This window comes from Gasterosteus aculeatus, chromosome Y (genome assembly GCF_964276395.1).
Source record: "Gasterosteus aculeatus chromosome Y, fGasAcu3.hap1.1, whole genome shotgun sequence".
Taxonomy (NCBI): domain Eukaryota; kingdom Metazoa; phylum Chordata; class Actinopteri; order Perciformes; family Gasterosteidae; genus Gasterosteus; species Gasterosteus aculeatus.
In genome coordinates, this window is record NC_135709.1 from 2,657,742 (window position 1) to 2,683,543 (window position 25,802).

General features: G+C 45.5%; 1 protein-coding gene across 1 annotated transcript in view; it reads left to right on the forward strand.

The window, feature by feature from the left end:
• The window catches only part of LOC144390803 (zinc finger protein ZFPM1-like), a 71,933-nt gene that overhangs the window by 22,799 nt on the left and 23,332 nt on the right, over positions 1 to 25,802 (forward strand). The window contains exons 2-3 of the mRNA XM_078097258.1: positions 10,416 to 10,562; positions 15,470 to 15,628. Of these exons, the coding sequence (XP_077953384.1) occupies positions 10,416 to 10,562; positions 15,470 to 15,628 (306 nt within the window). The remainder of the gene's footprint in view (positions 1 to 10,415; positions 10,563 to 15,469; positions 15,629 to 25,802) is intronic.

A 25,802-nucleotide genomic window follows, 5' to 3' on the forward strand; every position in this document is an offset into this window, starting at 1 on the left:
GTCCACAAAATGCTTCTTCCACTTCCTTTTGGACCACAACAAGCAACTTCAGCCTCCTCCAAGAAGGTGGTGTCACATAATCGTGACAAACAATAGTAGTGATCAATGTCACTGTAGATGTATCATTTCAAACAGAGCAACAGCCCATGTGGTTAGTTTCTCCCTCCCTCCCTCCCTCCCTCCCTCCCATAGTGTGTTTAGTCTCCGGGACTAACAGAAACATCTGTGTGTGTGTGCGTGTTTTGGTTCCTTTGTGTACTGCCATTGAAAATGTTGTCATCTGCAGTTCTGACAAAATGCTTTCCCTCAGCACCCGTAGCGGGAACGCAGAGCTGGTTCATGTCAAAGATGTCGAGTTTTGGGGGGGGGGGCTGCTCTCTCCTTCCTCCTGCATACCACCCTAATCTCTCATCTGCCTTTTCCGCTTTATTCAGGGTTGAGATCAAGGAGAAGGGATCGCAATCAGGCTCATTATATCCTACACACACACACAGCATAGGCCAGTCGCACAGCAGGTACACACACATTCTCCCACACTGCGAGGACGGTCTCTCTGATCCACCTGGATGGGATCCCGCTGTAGTCTTCAGCGGTCCCCTCTCTTCGTCTCCGTTCAGATGACACGACCTCTGTTATTAACCAAAGACCAGATGCAGCTCAGATCGTTTTGGCCTCATTCTGATTTGTCGTCACATTTCAAAGACCGGTCCTATCCGTCATCGGGAATCTTTTGTTGAGCACCGTTATCCGTAGTGAAGTCCTAGTCACGTTGTTGCTGGTTTACAACTCTCCAGTCCAACAATCATTTTAACCCGACCCGAAGGCATACGACTCTTCTTACCATCTGCAGTGGTCATTTGCATGAAAACAAATACATGCATTATATTTTAAATGAGGCATAAATTGTGTTCTTCATATTTCTAAGGATGCTTAGAGCTTGTGTTTGGAAGCCAAATCAATGAGGTTTGTAAACCACATTTCATGCATTTCAAGGGATTACATTTTAACAAATCATGGTGTGGTTTTATTTTAGCTTTAACCAATGAACCTTTGATTGAATAAAGCTTGAATGCATCACGTTGCAAGCTATGGATGCCAGTGACACACATCATGAAGTCCCCCTGTGGATTATGGGGGTCTCAGTGCCACCATGGGTTTCATCGCTAACATCATGGATAGTGACATTGAGGCTAACCTTACATATCGTCAAATCCAAATGAAATCAAAAGAGTCGGCATTGTAGCAGGCGTTAGATTGCTAAACCTGGAGCATTTTATTTACCGACTGCTTCGGGTGTGAGACACTATACAATACGTCTTGTCATGCGCCTTCATGTCGGTTATTAACCAACAGTGCAAGTATGGACACCTTGAAAGGGGGGAGGCCCCGCACACGCGTCTATTTGTGGGGTATTTTTCCACGTGTGACACGGCGCAGTCTGACGGCTCCTGTACGTGAGAATCCGAGCATGAGAGTCGTCTGGTGCCAAAGGGCCTCAGCAGTGTGCACCTCGTGAATAGATTTCCCAGCCTAAACCATGTGGAATACAGGAACGACCTTATTTTACCAAACTGTGCGTGTGTGTGTGTGTGTGTGTGTGTGTGCACGTGTGTTTTTACGTAGAAGTGTGTGAAAATTCTCACCATTGTAGTCGAGGCCAAATCTCTTTGTCAACGGAGAGCAGCAGAGATACGGAAAGAAACACTGTCCCTGATGTGATTTGACGATGAAGCGATGGCGGTTAGACTTCACATGATGTTTGACCTTGTGTGTCTGTGTGTGTGTGTGTGTGTGTGTGTCTGTGGCAAACCAGTTGTTCTTCACCCTCCTTTGACCCCCTCCAATAAACAAAAAGCCTTTTGGTTGTATTAACTCTTAGTATTCGGCAATAGGTGATTAGATCAAGCTGTTTGTCTGTCTGTGTGTGTGTGTGTGTGTGTGTGTGTGTGTGTGTCTGTGTGTGTGTGTGTGAGTTCCCCACAGTGTCTGGAGGACTTGTGGAATGTCTGAGCAGTGGGAACCCTGCTGCTGGTGAGCGTTAGTGTGTATTTGTATGTTTCAACCTTGTATCCCCGCTCCACCCGTGGCCTTGCCTGGCTGTCGGGTGCAGGGAGGGGGGGCGGGAGGCTTGTTGGAGATAGGAAGGGATTCAATAAGTAGTTGAATCAACCCCCCCCTCGTGGATCTTAGGACGGTGGGAAAGTTCAAATCTGCTGCTATTTTCTATCTTTTATCAGGCAGGCTTATCGGCTGGCTTTCTCGTCTGCATGCCTGGCTTCAATAGTCCAGGGTCTCTGCGCTCTATCTCCCTCCCTACTAACTCCTCCTTTCTTTGCTTTTTTCCTTTTGAAACACCACCTGTTCCCGACTCCCTTTTCTCTCGACTTTTTTTTTTTTTTTATCATTACCAGCCTGTTGAAAAGAGGATATTTGGTATCGGCCGTTCCTGTTTTGGAGGTTGTTGGTCGTCCAATAGACGCGGCTTCAGATGGGCGCTGCACCCTGCGCGTTCGTTCCCGATGTGAAACGAGAAGTTCGTGTTTGTGTTTCCGTCATGTTACTTCCGTCATCGTTTTAACCCAAACAACCACATTGTCCTAAACCCAACGTAGTGGTTTTGTCGCTTTAACCCAACGACCTATTTCACAAGACACACACACACACACACACACACGCACACACCTTCTTCTGGCGTTTATATAAAACGTACAAAAAACTAGGAGTGACCTCAGGTGAGTTATCTTATGAAGCCTTGAATGAGGATATTTTGACTGACAGGGAGGCTTTCGCTGGAGGGTCACTTGGTATTAAGACGGAGGAGGTACAGCAGAGGCCAGACCCATACGCTGTATTTGGACCTGGACCCATTAGATAACTGCAAAGTATTTGGAAGGAGCGCTTCTATTTCGACTTGCAACCCTTTTACAGCACTCGTTCAGCACGAACGGGAACTCACCGACCAATCACATGATCATGCAAATCACATCACGTGACGCTACTCAGCCAATCAAATGCGTGTGTTCTGATAAGCGGCCTGACTCGAGGGGCATTTACAACCACAGGAGAGACAGAATAGTCTGAGAAGTATGAAAGTGAGAGGGTAATACTTCAGAAGGACCAGACCTTTAACCAAGAATGGGCCGACTCTTCTAGGCCAAAGCCCATGACGGTAAGAGGTCATGTGAAGCTCCACTATGAGACCAAGAACAACTCCCCGACCAAACGTACCCACTCACATCTGAATTGAAGGCCCAGAAATGCAGCGACATGAGAGCCACATTCATCACTGCCCAACACTGATGTTAACAAAGAGGAATAGAAGTGAAGCAAGTGGTTTGATAACCACAGATAAAGTCACTGCACACAAAGTTCTTTTTTTGTAGAAGGTCAGAATAATATTGTGGCTTTTTTGATTGACATCAGTTTACCCTAATGGGACTGAATTTAAAGCTGTGGGACAATTCAGTTCAATCCATTTTTTGAGCAGTACTATAGTAGTACCATGATGCACAGTTTCTAAAAATCTTTCTATTATGCATTTTATTTTTCATCAAGTCCTCATTTCACTTAAAACTTGTACTTATTAAGTTACGATAAGTAACCTTCTATATTTTAAATGATACATACAGACGTCAATACAACTACGAGGCTACGTCAACGTACAAAGGGCTAAGACATCGCAGAAGTAATCATAAACATTATGGAGATGTTCCGGACCTTTGGACATGAGGGAATTCTGTCGAGATGGGGCTCAATGCATTTGAATAAATTACCCCTGATGTATATGGACAGTGTGTCATGTATGTACTCATTTTTCTTCATCTTGAAAGGTACCTACACTAATAGTCAGATCACAAGTCTGCGATAGTCATTTCAACAAGTTTAAAACTGAAAACACTCTTGTGGTCCTTTCCTTTTATATACCTTTTATATTTTCACCAGCTGAATTCATGTTCCACATGTGGCAAGCTAGGAATATTGCTCTGTGATTAAACCTGGGATTTACACCCTCAGTACCTTGGTGGCAATAACACAACACGAGAAACGGAGGATATTGATCGGATTGAATTTGACACATCGGCGACCACGGACGCTGTTTCTTCTTCTTCGTGGCTTTGCATGCTTATCACGACGCGCACGTGGTCCTGTGGTATTAGGCTCTTCTTGGGCGCACAGCGCTCCCTTTGGTCTGTGTTTAAACTGTAAGCCTGCTAGTCCACTGCGACGCATGTGGGAGTGAGGCGTCCTTGAGCAGCATCAAGCAGTCGGGGTGAGTGAGTGTGTGAAGTGCTGCCAGAGGAGAAAGGGTTGTAAACCACCAGAGGAAAGCTCCAGCACATCATCAGGGGTCCCAGTGAACCTGCAGGCAATGTATGAGACGTAGTAGATGTAGGTAGCTCAAGGTACGGTACTGTATCTTTTATTAACTCGGCCAGATCTGCAATGAAATCCTGCTCGTACGAGCTTTCCCATTGGTTGGCGTACAGTCTTTATTCCTCTATATGACATGGGGAGCGTTGGTGCTGTATGACAAACCAACAAGACAGCCGGAGCAGGTGGAGAGGCTGATGCCATCTCCCTGTCGAAGGTGATGAAATCGGCTGAAATGTGTTACCGCACAATGGGACGCTTGTCGCGTGTTCTTCCCGGGTTGCTCTCTTATCCTTCCACGCCTTCTTGCTCGTGCGGTTCCTTGCGGGAAACCCTGCAAGGGTTTGAAGTGCGTTACGGGAGACACATGACGTAGCACACGTGGCATTAAAGTCATTTCCTTTGGATATTTCCCAATGCGTCTGAGATGTGCACTTCATCGATGCATGATGAGGTATGATGATGATGGATAATCTTATAATATCCGATTTTATTTTGTCCTGTGATCTTTGGTGGAAAAAAACAACTGTTGACAAACCTCTTTCTCTATTACACAAACAAAAACCACCAAAAAGTCAAATTGAAGAAACTTGTTGTTGATGTTTATTGATCCGCCACTGAAAATAGTCCCTTGCAAGTGCCTTGTTTGCTGCTATTTGGTAAAAAGCACAAGCTCAGCAGCCCTTTGTTGTCTGTGATTCTAAGGATGATACAGAACACCAGCCCTATCTGCCAAACTAAGAATTGATTATGTGAACATCTAAGCATTTCAACAAGTCACAGCCCGAGTAGCTCTTGACAGCAATCCCTCACCTCAGGACCTTGGTTACCTGTGTGTGTGTGTGTGTGTGTGTGTGTGTGTGTGTGTGTGCAGTATTGGGCGGCACTGCTATCAGGTATGAAGCAACACGCTGTTCTAACATGGAAAGCAGCAGCGGGAGATTTATTTTCATGGACTGAGGCCGCCGAATAGTCCTCCTGAGAGGCGGCGGACCATCAGATAGGCCCGCTGTGAAGAGGCTGCTGATCCCCCCCCTCCTCCAGGGCTGGTTTCTTTCTGTCTGTGGGGGGCAGGGGAAGGGGTAGGGGTAGGGGGGGCCCTGCCACTGGACCGTCCATCACAGTCGATGCAAGGCACTCTGGGTACTCGTGAAGCTACACGCCCCAAACATCTGCTCCTCGGAGGAGGACTGGGGGGGGATGTCCCTCCGTCCCTCCGTCCGCTGGTCGACGGACGGCGTTTGTCTCCATGTCCCTCTCCCAAGGTTCAGCCAGGGTACTCCCCCATCCTCCCCCATCCTCCCTCCCCTGCCATCTCCCCAGGACCTTTATCAGGGAAAAGGCTCTGCTCATTAAGGAGTTAATTTTCTCGCGCCTATCTCTGATTAGTACAGTCAACCTAAAGCACTGTGAATTCTTCAAATCTTCTTCCTTGTTATCAAAAGGCAGACGGAGGAAAAAGATGGGAATGGGGGGGGGGGATATTTAATCGGTTAAGTAGTCTTCCAGGGGAACTAGATTTCTCTCTCTCTCTCTCTTCCCAGCAATGTAAAGAAATCTCTCTGAAAGCCGGTCCAGCTCAGTAATTCAGTTTTTAAAGCATGCGGATAGAAAGAAAAAAAAAAAACGGAGGTGAAGGGGAGTGTGGTGGGCGGCACGGCGGAGGCGGCGGCGGCGGGGAGCGGGAGGGAAGAGAGAGAGAGAGAGAGAGAGAGAGAGAGAGAAGGAGAAAAAAAAAAAAAAACGACTTGATGAAATTCCGCTATCAGCTCCGAACCAATATGCAAAATATCTCGCTGGAAATCAAATAGCTATTATGTTTTCATTTCCACGTCGGCGTATTTGCTTAATGAAGAGGAGACAGATCAGACCGGCAGAGAGAGTCTGCAGGAGCCGATAACCGCCAACGGCTTCCAGCTATCCGCACACAGTGACGCTCCCAGGCACCACGCTTCTTCACAGGGAGGGATGGAGGGGAGGGAGGGAAGGTGATAGAGAATAAGGGATAGAGAGAGCTTGAGTAATACTGAAAGGGGGACGGAGAAGAAGAAAAAGAGGTGGTGGTGGTGGTGGTGGCCGTGTTGGCGGTGGGGGTTTTGGGGGGAGCACGGGGGAGGATAAGGGGATGAGGACCGGAGAGATAATGACCCAAAGAGAGGAGGAAGCGAGGATAAGGAGAGGAGGAGGGGTCTTGCTGAGAAAATCCGGGGACTATAAAAGTCAAACAATGCCTGGGATTCTTTCTTTTTTTTTTTCAACTCGAGGCCTTTTTGAAGGTTTCACTTGAATCCGTTCAAGGACTTTTGGAGGTCTTAAAAACGGCCCGGCGTGACCCAAACGGCGCTGCGCGGCGTCACGTTCGCCGGCCCGATCGGCGCAGCGGATATTATCCTTATCGTTAGCCTTAGAACGTGGACGTGGAAAAAGGGAACGTCCATTCGTTGTCTCTCCCTCTACCTTTTTGAAATACACTTATTGCAGTGACTTTTTAGTTTTCCACATAGGGTGTTGATTTGCCCTCACTTTGATTTTGAAAATGAACTACAGTCTTTCCATTGTTTTTATAAATGGCTTTGGTTCCTCAAAGCTGCAGCTCTTCCGTTATGTTCCTGTCCGCAATGCGCATTTTGCAGTATTTTCTCCTGTGTATAACAACACATTTTTCATAACGAAGTTGCAATCTTTGCAAGATTTCAGTCCCGGTTTGATTGACACTTTCCATTTTTCCTGTTGCAGTGCTCTATACGCCCGTTGGCTCCGTCACCACAGTGTCGTAAACTACTTGAGCAACAGAAGCTTCCCAAATGAATGAAACCCTTTTACATTCCGATTTCCAATGTAGCCACAAAACTAACCGTTTGCTCCTTTACTTTACTTTACTTTGCGAGATGTTGCAGAGGGATCACGGGGAAGCATCATGGGCACATTAGACGTGTGGGTTTGTCGAGGTCGGCCTCGCTCCAGTCGATCACCTCCAGTCGGGATCAATGCGAGGAGGGAACGAGTATTTTCGTTGAGGCTGAGCGACGTGGCGACGGTTCCCACGGGCGGCGACGAAATGCTAAAAGAGCCGAGTGGATTAAAAGTGCTTCTTTCTCTTGCCGCTGTGATCAATAAGTGTCTCCTCTCCAGCGCCGTGACTCTTGTGTCAGGTACCCCCGGGTTTTCTCCCTGGAGAGCTCACGCCTCCTCCTCCTCCTCCTCCTTTTAATGTTTGCTCTCCCTTGATTTCCTCTCCCTGTCTTCGCTTTCAGGTTCTGACGTGTGTGTTTTTTTTCGGCGCGGCGGCGGGTTATTAGCGTGAGGAGCGTCGAGGCTTGCGTCCCTTTTAATCAGGCCTGTTTGAGCACGCGGGTTTGATGTGGGTTTAATCAGCGAGCCGCTCGCTGCAGGTTTTGATGTGGACGGCGTAGTTAATAAAGCAGTATCTCGGGCGCCTTCATCAGCCGCGGCACTTTGTTCTGAGACAGGCAGCTGGAGCTCAAGTGTTCAGCACATCTGTCCGCTCTCATCTCGTCCTCCACCTACATGGACTCTTTTATTTCAATGACAAACCTTCTTCTCAGTCTTTGCCTTGAGAATCAAACATCTGTGGTCACTAGACCTTCAGTCTGAAGTGTGGAACCGGAGTACATCATGACCGTGGGTTTCATGTTTTGCAGTGAAGGAGGATTGTGTGGTTACGTTAGATGTATAGAAATAGTAAAATGGCATCAGGTCAATAATCAACACTTGATTATTCAGACATATGGATTTTTGTTCTCTGCGATTTATGCCTGTATGACCGATTTCATATCAATCAACTAGAGATACAAAAACAAAACGTTTCTTGAAGTCGGTGTGATCACATTATTTTTCTCTCTTATTATTTTGTACAACAAACTTTGCTATTAGTTCACCATATTTAAAACCCATGTTCTGGTTCCACCTATTTTTCTGATTTTTCACATTTTTTCGTTTTTTTTCTCAAATTGTACGTATTAAATGATTTATAAAAACGGATATAACAATCAATTTGCAGCTTCAGTGTCTGATACATGTGTAATATATCCGCACACATCTTCAGCAGAGATTTCCCAGTCGTCCTCATGTCCTCCGCCACTGACTCCCTAAAGGAGAACTGTCCTATTATGTTTCCACAATTTCATCAAACTTTATTTGCCCTCAAGTTTGGAAATATGAATAAATGTGAGCGCCAGCTTTTAGTTGAAAGCTCCACTTAATTGATGTCCCGCCCACAGAGATACACATGTGGGTTATGTCTTCCTATTATTCCTCCATCTCTGGAAACAAGTTCGGTCCAACTTTCATGTGGATATCGCGCTTCAACAATTAATAAGGCTTTAACTTTAAAACGGGCAAATGAACGTGGAACGTGGCAAACTTATCAGCCGGGCCCACTATCCTTCCCTGCCAACTATCCCGGGCAGCACGAGAATATTTCTCCTTGGATAAAAGTGCGGCCCGAAACTTTTCCGCACCATTTGATGTCTGAAAGCAGTGATGCAGCGATTGATTCATTAAACCAGAGCTGTAATGAGGAAAGAAATCATAATTCAAACTCACATTTTAAACAGAAAATATAATTGGAATTTTATACAGAGAAGTCCCTTTGTACAATTATGATTAAAGGGAAATTAATTGTATAAAAATGTCCTTATAGATAGTGAAAATTAGATCTAGCAAAGCTTGTGTGACATTCTAAAAATATTGTGTACAGGATCGATCTTTTTTTTTTTCCCCCCTCTTTCTCCTCTGCTTCTTTTTTTTTTAATGAAGGCCCAAATCTAGCTGTGTAAATTTTATCTGAAATTAGAGTGAACCATGCAGGCGTGGAAGTTGGAATTAGCCTAAAGATGTTTCATTTACAAAGACAGAAACACTTTGTCAGCCGGCGATTGTTTCCCGGCATTATCTCTGCCTGCTTTTAATTGCTTTGGAAGTGAAATTAACAGAATTAGAAAAATTGCCTCTCCCTTTTTCTACAAGCTTCTTTATTCATGGGTATTGTTGTGTGCTTTGTATAGATTATAGACTCCTTTTGTTCCGGTATTGTAAATATATACGCCCCCCAGTCACGGCTTTAGCTCTGAAACAATCCCTCCGTTCGTTAAACACAAACCTAATGAAAATTAATTTACAACCTTTCTAGAAAGGCGGCAAATGAAAAAAAAAAAAAAAAAAAAAAATCTTCTCTTGGTTTTAATTTCACTCTGACTTTTACTAAAAAAAAACAACGACAGAAAAACGTGCCAACCTTCCTTTCTGTTGTCTCCATTGGCTTCTGCTTCTCGTTCTAGTCCTCTTAAGGAAACGAGCACCCTGAGAGGATAATTCTCTCGTTTTATTCTCGCACGTGAACATTATAGAAACAACAGTTAGTGAATATGACCATATTTCAAAGCTTAGAGCTCTTAATGCACCGTTAAAGAATCCTGGTGAATTCATCGTACAGATGGAGTATTATTCATCAAGCTACTTCAAAAAGTCACATTAAATCCATATTAACTGACTGTTTTTTGGTGGGGGGGGGGGCTGTAATCTTCAAATAGGCTAAAATAGATCAAAAGTACTGTATAATTACTATGGTCAGCAGGGATTATGAAACTGTAATTGATACAGATCAGCCCTGCACTAATCACTCTTTTAGCTACAATTTTTAGGTATACTGCAATTTGGCTTTGAGGTCCCCCTTGGCTTCTTGCTATTAATCTTCTGGATTAGACTGTTCCGCTTGTCCAATTCTGATTTTTTTTTTTAGAATGAGTCCAGTTAGGAGAGCGTCTGTGTGTTTGGAGGTATTTTTCCTCCCTTTAGCGGCACATAAGTAGCTGGTGCAAAAGTTGACCAGTGTGTTCAGAGTTCAGGCCCTTCCTCCTCCTTCTGTTCTCTGGGATTCTCCTCATATTCATGTGCATAACGTGGATGCTCTTCATCTCTATGCACATGATGAATAATGTCTCCCTGCAGATGTACATTTCCCCAACAGGGAGCAGGAAACGGAAGGTCCGATCCGTCTAAACGCACGTTTGCTCCTCGTTCAGGTTCCATCGGCGACCTCGGCGACGAGGAGGAAAACGCGCCGGACAGCCTCAGCCTGTCGGGAGAGGACGGGGCCGCGTCGGACCTCGACGACTCCGCGGAAGGCGACGGCTGCAGCCCCCGGGCGCCAGCGTCGCTGTACGTCCAAGGTAAGAGGAGGGCCGGTGTCGGGCCGCTTTTGTGCACCGCAACAGTCGGTTCCACCAGTTTGTCTCGTGGAAGTCGATGTTGCATCCAAGAGGCCTTTGCTGGCGACCATTTCTCAGTCCCGATTGCCAGTGCGCCCGTCGAAATAAAGCCCGACACCTGGATGCATTTTTTTTTTAATGCTCGTTCTCAGAGTCAAACCAACGCATCCAAAAGGTTCCACTGACCTGGTTTTTCTGCGTTTTTAAATAATTCACACACACCTCATCTGGTAAAATAAGCCAGATGTCAAGTTTGGTGGCAGTTATTAGTGGTTCTCACCAGCTGTATCTCCTCATCGTCTGTTTCTTTTCATCTACCTGTTATCTGTCAGTAGACGGTTAACGTCGCCCAGAGACAACCCGAAGCCGACCGAGGAGCCATTACGAGGCCGCGGCTTTCCAACGTGCATCTTTCCTTTTATCTCCGCTGTGTCTATAAATGAATACAAAAAAATTCTTTGGCTCCAGTGAACCCGCCGCCCCCCGTGCACCTCTTATCCCGGGTCCCCCCCCCCACCCCCCCTGCGCTGCGTGATAGCAGAGTTTTTCAGTCATATTCTTTTTTACTTATTCAAGATTTCTCGAGCTGTGTTTTTTTTTTAATCTAAAAAAAAATTCCTGCTCTTGTGAAATTTTAGGGCTGGGAGTGATAAGCGTCTGTTGGTTGGCTCGGTTTGATAAACCCATGGAAATTCTGTCAGGTGCTAATCGAGACGAGATTAGAGATTAGCTATAGGGGTGTGTGTGTGTGTGTGTGTGTGTGTGCGAGTGTGTGCGGATTTGATTATATGTGTGTTAGATAAAGGAGGATGAGAGAACTCAAGCAGGCTGCACATGTGTGCCAGTTTGTGTCCGTCGGTGACAAACTGACTCACCCTTCTTTAACACACACACACACACACACACACAACCCTCCCATCACACTGTTGATTTACTTCTCCCTCTTCTCCGGGGTTCCTCGGTTGCCCGGCACTGCCATTATCAGTCCTCTGTAAATCAGCCATGTTTGACGAACCTGCTCTTTCAACCTGGGATCAATACCAGGTCTTTTATCTGGCCAGAGCTGGCTAATAAAGGCAAGGCCTCTTATCCACCATCTGGAAGAGAGAAAGAGAGAGAAACACACACGCACACACACACAGACACACACAGACGGCCCCTGCAGATAACCGCCCTGATAACTTTAGCAACAGCACGGAAAAAGCACCACATTCTAGCAGTAACGGGAGAGAAGTCTCTGTTCTCTCCATCACACGCACCTCCTCAACCTGATGAAGAGACACAATATATTACTGTTGACGCACGCATGCACACACGACGCACAACGCGGCCTCACAAAGGAAGAGCACAGCATCTGTTCCGTATGCCTCTCGCTCCCTCGCTCCGTTGTGTTGTGGTTTTTTTTTCTCGTTTTTTTTTTTTCTCAGAATCGCTCTACAGTTGCAGCAAAGTCTCGGTACTTTTTATTTCCTGAAACGAAGACAATCGCGCACGCATCACAGGAAGTTTGATGGAATCCACTCGTGGCGCGATTACTCAGAATGTCGCCTCCTCTTTCACCCTCCTAATTGTCTCCGTTTGACCAATCGCAACCCCTTTTTTTGTAATGTTTTTCTTCTTCGGAATCTGATCAGTGCTGACAGAGAAAGTGCTGATACAGAGCAATTGTTTCAATACTTATCAAAGTTATTGTCACTTCAAAGAAAAATCGGTTCAGCTATTTTTTTTTTGGAAATTAAATGAAGAGAGAGATGCAACACACGTCCCCGGTCCGATTAGAACACAGCAGAAGCCCAGTAGGGAGCGTCTCCATTTTCTCTGCAGGCAACAAAGTCTCACACGAAATGCAACGTTTCGCTTGCAACTAGGTCACGTGACCATCAACTTTCCCTCGGCAAAAAAAAAAAAAAAAAAGGAAAATGACGGACTGTCGGTCTGTTATCTGTGGAAAAACACAATATTTTAAGAAAGCATCCTATCAGAGAACGTAGAAGAACCTTCCGTTTGTTAGTTTCTAGTGACGTAGTTGCAAGGCGATGTAAATGAATGGGCCGAAATAAAACGTTGTATCGTCAGGATTTTGGGGGAGAAAGCGTGAGAACATCACGTTGGTCCACAGCTGTTGCTGCAGGCCCTTCCACCGCCATCCAACATGTAAGAACTTCATATGCGTCAGCCGTGTTTGGGAGATCAGGGTAGAAACACATTAATTGTGTATCGGAATGAGCTTTGCCGATACTGAGTGGGCACGGAGGACTTGCTTCATCTCTCTTCATCACGTGGCGATACGTAAATGAAAGAGACAAACGGCAGCATTGAGAGACATGGGGGGGGGGGGGGGGACGATGAAAAGCTGTTGGGAGGACTGATGGACGAAGACAGAATTCAGTGCAACTTCAGAGAGGCTGTGGAAGTTGTAGAAGAAGATTGTCGGGTGACTTTGCCCCGCAGGTGTGACAGGGGAAGTTCAGCTTATCAGATTGATGGAGACTGTCTCGCTACAGGGGGGAGGGAGTGGGGGGGGGGAGGCAGGGAAGGGGGAGAGCGACAGAGTAAGAGAGAGCGAGGGGAGAGGGTCTGCCAGAAAAGTGTCTGTCGACTCCTCCCGATACCTGCCTCCATGTCTGAGATGATATGGGAGATAATATTGATGATATTAAACGCAATAACTGTGTCTCCAGCTTCCCTCCCTCGCTTCAGCCCTGCAGGATAAAATCAATGTGCCATTCAATGTGATTTATAGCTGAAAATAATGGCACGATTTAGGCAAAGGTGTGTGTGTGTGTGTGTGTGTGTGCTCGCTTTATTGTGTGGACAGTATGTTGCCGTGTGTTTGCACGGCGATGAGGTTGAGAGGTGGACGTGACGGGGAGACGTGTGTGTGTGTGGATTTATTTGCCGATGCAGATCCAATCTCTCAACGGTCACATTAATAACTGTGTGTGTGTGTGTGTGTGTGTGAGTGTGAGGGGCGTCACGTGGTCGCGGGCCGTTTATGGCTGGTATCGATCGGCCGCTATCGCTGTTTATCGGAGCGGGAATGCAAGGGTAAACACGGCCTTTGTGCAGACAGCTGAGGTGTTATCGGGAGAGGGGAGGCTGAGGGTGGGCGAGCGAGAGAGAGAGAGAATTGAGTGTTTTAATAGAGGAAGTTATAATAATGTACTTTCTGCATTATGGGTTCTTACTGCAGGGATTCCATGTTTTCCACAGCAGCATTTGTGTTTTCTTTACACGTCATCCCTGTCAGCCACACATTGAGCATTACTAAAGTCAGTACTGACTAAAATGTACCTTTTACCTATATTTGATGTTGAGTAGAAACATTTTTAGCTCGAGAGCCAGCCTACGTTAGGCAAAACACAGAAGTTACATCTATAAAGAAAGAAGACAGTCCGCAGTCCGTCCATCTGCTGCCCAGTTAAAACCCTCACCGAGCCGAAGAACGTCCACGAGGGACATCGTTTTTTTTCCGACAATGGTTCAGGGGCTCAAAGGTCGCTCGTCAGCCTCGTCGTTTGCCGAGCGGCTTCGCTCAAACCGAAGCCGCTCCGCTGGACCCGGTTGGCTTAACAGCGCCGTCGCGCTGGATTCGAGTCGTCAAACTCGCTTAGAAAGGTTCGGGACGGAGTGAAAGGAGCTAGAAGCAGTGCAAGTTGCCGCCACGACGAGAGCTGTTTGAATTCTCTAATGCTAAGGAAAGTAGCTTCAATGCTTCCGTACTTAGCCCCTTTAGCATGGGAACCACTGTGCCGTCTTTTATGAAAGGAAAGGTGACAATCCCGGCATTATTTATTGGCCATTCACAAGAATTCTATGAGAATTGAATTCTATAGGCTCGATTCCAATGAGGTGTCAATCACGCTAATGGCCTAACCCTTCGCCGAGGAATCCGCACCGACATGCCATTTTGTGTAGAATTGATTTTTTTTAAATGGTAGAATATATATAGAGGTCTGGGTTAAGTAAAAGAAAAGCCCTCCAACCTAATGAATGAAATGAATCGAACGCTATAACTATATATACAAGTGAAACAAATAGTTTGGTACGTGACAAAATAGCACAGTTGGGCACAAAATGATCCCCAACCCCCAAATTCTTGAGATCTTGCTTAAACTGTCACTGCTAAAACAACCGCTAAATGTTTCATACCGTTTGGTGCAATCGTTTCATGCATTCAGAGGGGGAGGTTCTGTTCTTCTGTGTCACCGTACGTTCCTTCACTTGATCTACTCGCAGATCCGAGCCACTTTCTTGCTGCCAAAAGCGACCGTCGGGGTTAAAACACGTGGCCCTGATGACCATGTAGACGGATCCTCGCCTCCGATAGCTGGAGGGGCGGTGATGCAACTATTAATCTAATCTGACTGATCAGAGGTCCCGCTAATAAGGAGGGACCCGGCAGCGTGATGGACCTGCTGATAGCAGCTGCACGGGCAAAGTTCACGGTTCGGGAGTGTATACACACACATGCAAACGCACACACACACACACACACACGTCTCTTTGATCAGCAAGGAGGAGGCTTTGAAATCAGATTGATCAATGACAGCAGGGATATCAATGCTGATTACGGGAGCAGAGAGAGAGAGAAGCTGGACAGATGGACGGAGATAGAGGTGAAGGTTCAGTGTTTCTCATGAGTCTCTGAGAATCAAAGGGAGCCATTTCACCGCCGCCTTTGATCATCAGACAGGAACAGCCAATGCCCAACACACACACACACACACACACACACACACACACACACACACACACACACACACACACACACACACTGGTTTTATTCCACGTGAGGTTCGGAAGGCTGAAACGGAAAGTGTAGAACGTTGGAAATGTGTTTGAGTGTGACCGCGTTGTGTGTCCAGAGCCCAGGACGCAGGACTCGGGAGGAGGCCCTGATGAGGAAGACAAGGACGGGGAGGAGCCAGGTCTGTCGCACAGTGGCGGGGAAGACGAAGAGGACGAGGACGAGGAGGAGGAGGAGGAGGAAGAGGAGGAGGAGGCGTCGCAGTGGAGAGGTCCAGGTCGGTACCCTCACGTTCAAGTGTCCCCCCCCAATTTCACTTCTGCTTTCGTTCTAAAAGGATGTGAAATGTGATAATGAAATCATGACATGGTCACATTCTGTGGTTCATAATACTTAAATGTGTGTAACTGAAAACATCACAGTCAACAACTCAATTTTTTTGCAAACAAACAAAGGATTCATCTTTTAGTTATATTCTATATTTGCCATTTCCCAGTGCAGTCATTCTGCCAAACCCGTGATAACATTTTTAATCTATTTATTTTGGAAATATGGTGTTGGACACTGTTGGGTAACGAGTTTAAGAAAGTAAAACCCTCCTCGCTGACGGACCATCGCTGGACTTTTTGAAAAATTCAAACGTCTACTTTCCCATAAGTCCTCCAGCGTGCTGCTCGTTTGCTGTCCCGTGTCCCGGAGACACTGTTCTGTGTGTCCCCCGTTCTGTCCCGCTGTCCCCCCCGTGGCGGGTCTGGAGAAAACGCATTCAAGTCGTAGCAAACAAACACACACACACACACACACACGCGCGTCTAAGAGAAGATAACAAGTAAATCGCCATAATTTCATTATTTATTTCCTCTCTTATCGAGGTTTGTTTGCTTATTTATTTCTCTCTGTCTGTTGTCTTCAATGAGTTAAACAATGCCAGAAGATTACCGCACTATCTCACATTATTTCCTCTATAAGCTGTCTATAAGCACGCTTTATGTGTGTGTGTGTGTGTGTGTGTGTGTGTGGTGGGCAGGATGTGTTCATTATCGTCCCGTCCCAGCCTCGTCCCTTTAACAGTAATTGGAGCGATATTAATTGCTGTGCTCCGGCTGGTTGATGGTAGAGCACCATGATGCTGCACCGATAGGGCTGTCCGCTTTTTTTTTTTTTTTTTGTGTGTGTTCCCCCCCCCCCCCCCCCTTCCTCTCCTCACAAACTAACTGCTGGGTGAGCGAGTCGGAGAAGGGGGGAGGGTGGGTGGGGGAGAGAGATAGCCCCTCTATCAGCTCCGGAGCAGGCGCTGTCTTTATCAGGAGCACGATTGGCAAAAAGGAAACTTTGACCGGTCTGAATTTTTCTCTTATCGTCGAGTTCTCCCCCCCCCCGACACCACCCTCCCCCACCCATCCACCTTCTCCTCCTTCGGCCCCTCCATCCCCACTAACAACCCCCACTCACAGGCCTCCTCCTCTCCACCCACCCCAACCGCAAAAGGTTTCTCCTGTTCTTTCTCTTCTTATTGTTTCCTCTTCTTCCTCGTACTTTACCACCCGAGCGTCGCAGCGGACGAGTCCTCCGTAAACAGATGAGGGGACGTGTCTAAGTGCTGGCGTTCCTCTGGACTCTCTGCCAGTTGTTACTTTAAGGGGAGACGCGACAGGTGAAAAGGGCGATTTTAAATATGGAAATGGTGATTTATCTTCTATATATCTCTATATTATATTATTTATGCTATTTTGCATAAATAATAATATATATATAATATTTGTAGGACACAAATGTTTCCAGATTCTTGTTTCACTTCAAAAATAAGGCTATGAATTTTAAATAAAGAAACCCCTTCCATGAAGAAACCTCCAAAATATATATGGGAATTAAACCGAAAATTGTTTCAAATATTTTCTAGACATTATCTCTTGATATTATTACTTTTAAATTGGTATTACATAATACAATGACATCTACATCCAACATGCTTGCCGCAGGGAGCTTGACAGTAACCTGACAATGATGTAAGGACCCTCACCGCCGCGCTTTGCACACGTATGTGTTGTCAACAGCGCTGAAACAACCAAACATTGAGCAACAGCTGTTTTGTTGGTTCCATTGTGCGGGTTTCCTACTTTTCTCAGTTTTTGTGATCTGATTGTTCCAAGATGGGTGCTGAGTCACACTGGTTAGAACCCAGTCTGACTTCTGTCCCATGTTTGTCTTCTGTGCTGTCTCTCCCTGCACTCATCACCACCTATTTATCTAATTCAGTCCATTTTGTAGAGCCCAAAATCCGAAATCACAGTCTGTGCACGTGCAACATCTTCTGTCCCAGAACTCTTGGAGGTTCCATGCAGTATATGCATATACATTATTTTATTATTAATCCACTAATTATGTTTCAAACCTGACAATTTTTTTTTTGTCATTTAAAAAAACCCAACAATCATATGATGTGTGTGTCTGTGTGTATGTGTAACATGGATGTAACACGGTGTCTAGGTGGGAGCTGCTCCCTATCAGGCATTGCATGATATGCTAAAGCCACCATTTTAATCTGGAGTGTGTCCATACTGCGTGATATGCAAAATAAAACGGTGAACGGAGGAGAACATTTTCTTTTGATTGACCTTGCAGGCCGGAGGGTTCAATATTTCCCCCCCCCTCACTGCCTAAAATGTGTGACATGCAAATGAGTGCGACAGTAATCCCTCGTCTTGGCGAGCTGGCGTCCTCTGCAAACCTTAATATGAATCAATCAATAAAGAGAAACCAGTCCTGTTGATGACATATGCGCATTCTGTGTACAAACACTAGTATTCATCCGTTTAATACTACACAAACTGACATGCTGTACGTATTGTGAAATGTGATTTGAGAGTCGCATCCTCAGAAGTGGTCCATTAATTCAACAGAATAATATTCAGAATGTTCAATTATTTAATATCACTCGGAAAAGTTATGTTGAATTATTCTTATTTCAGCTTCTCCGTTTTCTCCCTGCTTATTTTATGTGATGGTTAACTTATGATGAAACATAAGTTATTTGAAGAAAAGGAACTTTTAATGCGTTACCATTCTTATTTTGCATAACACAGTCCAACTAATCAATTGATCAAGAAGTCGTACTGGAACTGATCAGTAGTTACAGCGCTACTCCAATAGTGATCTTTTAAATCTGCACACTAGCTGGTTTAACAGAAATATTATTATTTTTTATTTCAAGATGTGAAATCAGCACATTTTCAAAAACATGATCATATGAAACTAAACATTTTTAATCCTTTATCCTCTTCGGCTTGTTCAACAACAAATGTGTCGCATCAGGCATTTAATAAGCATATTTGTGTTCATCATTTCCTAAACAATTACATTGTCCAAAACATATTTGAGCTCAGGTTGCACAGGTAGCAGGGAAGCCCCCTGGTCTTCCTGCCGGCCCAGCGCTCCTCGCTCCCTTATCACCCGCAACACAGTCATTTAAATGACCTCAAATAAAGCCTGGTAATGGCAGGCATAATAATGGTTATTATTATTATTTACCAGGGTCAGTGTGTGTGTGTGTGTGTTGGGTTATCATACAGTAGTTAATTATAATGGAGCACAAAGGCACGCCGGTGCCGCTGAGGGTCTCATTTATTTGGCTTGGGGACTGAGAGATGTTGGCCACGTTACACATTTGCATATTGTGCCCGCGGCGCCGTTCCCCTCCCGGCGAAAACGGCCATGGACGTCACAAGGTGCACCCTCATCACTTTGTCCACGTGCGATCGGACCTTTTAGCTTCTCCGTTCGATCCGTCTCGTCACGGGTGGCTGAATGCGTCCACTGGGGGATAAGATGTTTGTGGAAGAGCTTCCTGGTTTTCCTGCACCGTTTGCTCTCTGTAGAGCTAGTAAGGCAAATCCAGGACCTTCTGATACCTCACATACCATCTTATCTTGGTCTTATTCAAGTTTTATTTGGCTGATGCAGCTGACTTTGAACGTGTGTAAATGCCTCACATAAGTGAAGATGCTCATATTCATATTTTAGTGTTATACAAGAGCATCGGTACCGAATGAATGAATGAATAAAAGGTGACAGGGCGTGGTTATAGAAATAAATGAACTATCAGCCCACGATTTGAAATTGCCAAAGTCCCAACAAGATATGTCCCCAATACGTGCCAATGTTCTCTGAGCATCAGGTACATAAACCGGGGAAGTGAGAAGTGTCAATCAAATTTCAATTGGGAGAGGCCGATTGTTCAGCCTCTAATATCTAGCCCCCCCCCCCCGTATATTCTTCCAAATCGACTGTGAGCTGCTGACACATGCTGTACTCTGTAACCTTCCTCCGTATCTCCAGCCAGCAGACCGCCACGTCTCTCAGGAGGAGGGTGTCCCTGCAAGCACCCCGTCAACTCCACACGTCAATCAAAACGCTGTGGGATTTTGATTGGTTGGCACGTGTCCAGAGGGCTCGTCACGTCAGTTTTTTTTTTTTTGTCCCGTTCAATGGAAGGAAACGAATGCACGTGGGTCAGCGGCAGGAATGCACTTAGACTTTAGGGTTGATCCGTCCCGGGCAAAGAACGACCACTTTGGTCTGCAGCAAGCAGAGGCTCCTGGTGCTCAGGAACGAAGCCGACGCGGAAGTGGCAGAAACTGCTGTTCAAGCGGCCACTCGAGCTCAAAACGTGAGTCGATTGCCTCCAGATCCCCGCGCTGAAAACTCTACAGCAGAAACAAACACGTCTGCAGCGTGCTACAAAATCACTGTGGTCTTTACGTGTATTTCCACGAAGACCAGACAGGGACGGGAATCTTTACATAACTCACTTAGAGTTATTTTCAGCCCCACAATGACCCCCCTACAACTACACCACATCAAAACCAATTCTCCCAGTAAATCCCACTGCCGACACTGTACAGCGGCGATATTCAACTGAAATGTGAAGAGGTTCAGTTAGTCTCCAAAAAGTGGCCCTAAAACCCCAGAATTCATACACTAATGGGAAGTAAATGAATGATAAATTACACACACACACACACACACACACATCTATAGGATAGAATGAAGAATTAATGGCGTTTTGGATGGCGGTAGGATGTCCCTCCCTCGGCCGGCTCACACATGCAAACACAAGCGGGATTCGCCTTTTCATTTTTCGACGTTGGAAATTTCTTTCAGAAATGAGATTCTGAGATCTGTGGATGGACAGAGTGCTCTGAATTTTTACGATCAGACATGTTTAAAGTCCATCGAATTTAGCGAAATTGAAAAAAGGGGAATGTAAGCAATGAATGTCTAATGTTGCATTACTTCCCAATGACTTTATGCTTTCGTTTTTTTATACCTCATGCTGAATGTCACCCTGAATGTCATCTCCTGCCTTAATGAAATATAATATTCATATATTAGGGTATGTTAGTTTTAATTTACGTGCAGATATTCAGACTTCATAGTGGACGACCCTCCGTTGTGTTTGAGCTGTACATATTTGCGTGTCTGGCGTCTGATGGTTCTCAGGGGTCATGTTCGACTGGGATGAGGCGCATGACGCCAGTAGATGGTGGAGGGACAACCACCAAAGCTTAATTATCAATTACTGCATATTTTGTAACACTGCTTACGCTTGTTTTAACTGAAAAAAACTAGACCGAAGCACTAACGTCGTTATAATCCGTTTAAAGTACATGATAAATGGAAGAGCTGACCCCAGACTGATCTGGGCCTTTTTCTCGGATAGAAGAAGACTAAACTAGCGCACTCGTTTTCCCCACGTTCATATCTCTTTCTTATCGTGTTCTGTCTATTTCTCTGTGTGTCCTCTACAGTATCTCTCACTCACCAGTTTCCTTCCTCTCGTAGACAACAATCTCTTGTTTTCCCAAGTGTTAAGGGACTTTGTGTGTCTGCAGCAGCACTAGAGGTCATTTTGGCTATTAACGTTACCTACGCAAAACTATTACAAACTTATTCAAAATACTGGATAAGTGGACCACCGGTACAAACTAGAGGGTAGGAAAAAAAATGTTGCTTGTAGACAAGACTAAAATATTGTGTAATTGAACTGATCTGTTCCCCTATAAACTCTTTCTTCGATTTCCCTTCAGTTGACACCATTAAACGGGTACTTGCCAGGGAGATATTTTAGATATGGACAGTCTGTTTCAGTTTGTTCGCTTCACTCACTGCTCTCTTGCGCTTGTCTTTTGAATTGATGAACCTCCGAATGACCCCGAGTGTGTCAAGCAGGCCCATCACTCTTTAACTTTTTCCACGTCTCCTTCTGTGAACCGCGCTGCCGATACCGCTGTGATTGAAATGTCCCTTTTTTCCCCGCGGGAGGCCAGAAGGAGTTGTTAAAGCAGACGCGAATTAACGATTGAATTAATTATCCAGAGTCGCATACCGTACAATTAATTTGGCGGCTTTGCCTCAGTCTTTTTCCCCTCTCCCCCGTCAGTGTGAAGAGAATGTCAAGAAACGTTTTGTAATTAATTCATGTGTGATTATCGGGGGGGGAGGGGGGGGGGGTAGTTTCTGGAATGTCTCCACTTTCAATTTGGGACAGGCTGCAGAGGAGGGGGGCATGGGGGGGAGGGGGGTTTAGACTCAGAAACCTAAAGTGTGCATTGATTAAGAGTCCGGGCAGAAAGGGTACGGGTCAAATGAACCTTTTACACCTAAACTGTGTGCAGGACCACTCTTTAACTGGTACGCCACCCGGCATCCGTTTGGTCTGTCACCTCCCCAGAACTGAGCATGGGGGACCCACCTCCTGTTCTAGATCGTCCTCCATACCCTGGTCTGCCACCCTTTTAAGTAGTAATACCCGAGGTCTGAAAGCGTTATTTGTCCCCGTCTCGGCTGTGTGATGCTAATTCAGCACGTCGTCTGTAGTTTATTGGGTATGTACGAGCTTCTGCCCCAGGGTCCAATAATGAACCCGGTCCCAGACCTGCGAATAGTCACCTGGAACTCACCGTGGCGTCGATGTGAGTTGTGCTGATCGATGGCCTTTTCTAATTGGTTAGTTGAACAGATGAGAGCTCTGTGTGGGGACAGCATCGTCACGTAGCAACAGTTCACAAATGAAAAAGATGTAATTTGTCGGGACTAAACCACAAACTCGTATTTCATTGGGAAGAACATGGAATGCATTGCCATGGTAACCCTCACCATTTGTTATCTTCCAAATGAAAATGGCGAATTGGTGATGCATTATATTTGTATTATATGTAATGATTTGTACAATTAAATTACGCAACCTTTTGGGGACTTTGCACCGATATCAAACAACGTCAGCGAATATCGTGCTGCTTCTTTCCCTCTATCAGGAAGGGTCAGTTGACTGTGTTCAAGGGACATGAATTCAAACAGGCGGTGGGAAAGAGTGCGTCAGTAGGGCCACGGCACGAGGCTAGAGGAACACTTGAGTTGAGAATAATAAGAATTATTATGTTAAACTATCTGCTGCTGTCTTCAAATGTTTATTATTATAAACGTTTTAATAAATTAAGTAGAAGAAGGTGTTTTCACAGCATTTTACACCAGATTCTAGAGGGTTTTTTTTCAACTTTTTTTAATCTAAGGCACTGGGATCGGATCGATTCTCAAGCTCCGGTATCAAAGTGGGTTTTGAAAAGAAATAATTTCATCTGAGATGAGTCTCTTTAGGTTACACACAGTGGGACTAGCGGCTGGTTGGGGGGCTCATTCAGGGCTGTGCGCGCTGGTCATTGCCATAAAACGCGTGTATCCGCTCGGGAGAGAACCAAGTAGCCTGCGTCTACTGTGCTAGACGACGAGATATATTGAAATGAACATTTACAACATTAACTTATCTTGAAGCAGTGTGCTGGGTGAACGCAGATTGTCTCCGGCTGTCTTGTGACTGGTTGGACTACGCTGGACACACACACACGCATGCAGAAGCACCTTTTTTTTTTTATCAGCGATAAATAAAACTAGCCGCCAGCATCCAGGTGATTGAACTGCCAAATGAAGATTTTGAATGTGAATGTCAGCATTCCTTGCATTTGAGTGCGGATTGAGGAGGAGGAGGAGGAGGAGGAGGAGGGGGGAGTAGGGCTCATCTCATCAACAGTAGCCTTGTCGCTTGTTCTGTTCTCACCCCGTTGGTCCTCTGAGCAGGAAAAAAAAAAAAAAAAAAGGCTTCCGTTTTCACCACCTCATTTTATCTTTCTTCGCATATTTGTGAATTTGCATGTTTGCTTCTTGCTCTTTTCTGGCGGCGTATGTATTTTGTAGATAAAAGTTCAGCAGTGCAGTTAAGAGAAATTAGTTGGGTAAACAGTGGTAAATGTCAACGATAAAGTTCTGTTGGAAGCTCATCTGATTAGCGGGGCTACGCAGGTGTCTTATCTTGCCTGTGCAACAGAGGGTAAAATGGAAATGATTGCGTGGTCCTGTGCAGAAGATGCCTATCCCCGAATGTCTGTCTGCCACCGAGCCCGCCGGACTCCAGGGACCCATGGGTGCCGCGCGGGAGACCACGGAGCGAGAGAGGAGACGCGGTCAGGTCTTGGCTGTTGTTCGAATGTGGCCCTTTTTTTCAGACAGTTTTATATATTAGGTGAATCGTAGATGCACATTTTACTTTTACCAAAATGACAGATGAAAGATTGATATTAAAGGTGTTCGAGCATCCAAGGTAATAAGGACAGCGCTAAAGCGATTGTTTAGTCTCATGAGGTCTCGATTAAGTGATGCCAAGTCATCCATGTTTTGTATCAACATTTAAACCTGTCGTCATTTTGTGGGGGAAGTATTTTACTTCTTCAAACACCTAAGATCCTTGAAGACTCATCAACCACGTGTTCGATCCTTTTGATATACAAAGTAAAACGGTTTATCTGCGCAGTGTCATGTTGAAGGGGTTGCTCACCAGAACCAGAAGCCGTTCATCCCCCCCGTATGTTACACATACGGGGTGATTTGTTCTTGGTGATCGGTGCGATCTAAGAATAATAAGAGCTTTACCTTTGGATGATGTGTTCATGTAGAATCAGAAGCTGATGAAACCGGTTCACATGGCTTTTAGAAGACATCAACTTGAGAAAACAACAGATACGTGTACACAAAGAATTAAACATGCTAAGGTTGATACATGTCTGCTCCTGTAATATTGATTTGGATTATAAATGTGTGTACTTATAGTATCTAGTTTCTGTAGTATCCGTTCCCATAGAACACCTGCTTTCGTCGAGCCGAGCGCGACTTCAACGGGAGGCGTTGGGATTTGTCATCCCGCAGAGGTTACGCCCCCCCCACCTATTAGCGCGGGGTCGGAGTAGCACGCAGATAAAGATTTCCTGTTTGCGCGGTGTCAAAAAATCAATGGCTGTGCCGCGATGTGCTCATTTGATATCAACAATAGTCTTTTTAAAAATCAATTAGGACCGGAGAGAGGAGGACATCAGTGTTGGGTTACACCTTCGTGCCGCACTGATCGCAGTGTTGAGGCTTCTGGTTTCTTTTGGGTGAGCGGGTACAATGAACCGCCTCTGTGACCCCTGGCGCATCAAGCCTGTGGCCGTCGCACATTAAGACGTTTGGTCTCCAAAAATGAAAAATGTCATCATAAGAATCTTCTTGAAAAGGGGTAATGTGGTGGAGCTTAAATGTCCGTCTGTGACATCTTCTAATGATGTCACTTTGACAATAAAACTCTTTTGTTTTGACTTGATCATCGCGTGTCTGTGTTTTAATATACAACACAGGTCAAAGTTTATCCATTCCCATGCGTACAGTAGGTATTATTAGTGTTGTTATTAGTAGGACAGTGTGCCCGAGCTACTCCAGTGTGCCTTTTCTTTTCAAAAAGGGTAATACCTAGCAAAATTAAAAAAGGATTTCAAGGATCAGTGTTAACAAACGCTTCCAAACAGAGGAAGAACAAAGGAAGAGAGGGAGTCAATGAAACGGAAATGCTGAAAAAAAGAATGCAGCTTGTGTTCGTTTTCCTCCCGAGAGATGCCTCGACGCAAAAGGGGATTCCGCGTGATTAAGGAAAGAACAACGCTTTTGTTTTCATTTCCAGAAGAACATGAAGACGCCTTCAATTTTTTTCGTTGGTGACAATAAATCCGTGGCAGAAGTGGCCGTTCCCACTTTAACGTCAGTGAAGTTCTTTTTTAATCGTTCCTTCCTTTTCGTGGGCATCGCCCGCATTAACGGTAAATTAACCCTTCAAATACGGATTCACACGGCTTAATGCACGTGATGTGTCAGAACAAACCACTCGCAGTACGGTACCCAGCCAAAACATGCTGGCAGCATATCACCAGTCTGCCACCCTCCAGCTCAGTACCCCCCTCTGTAACACACACACACACACACACACACACACACACTCATCAGTTAATTGCGTTAGTCATTCCATTAATGGCGGACTGATTGTTTTATTGTGTTGGCTCGTCAAAGAGGCCTGGACGCCCCAGTGGCTGCCGAAG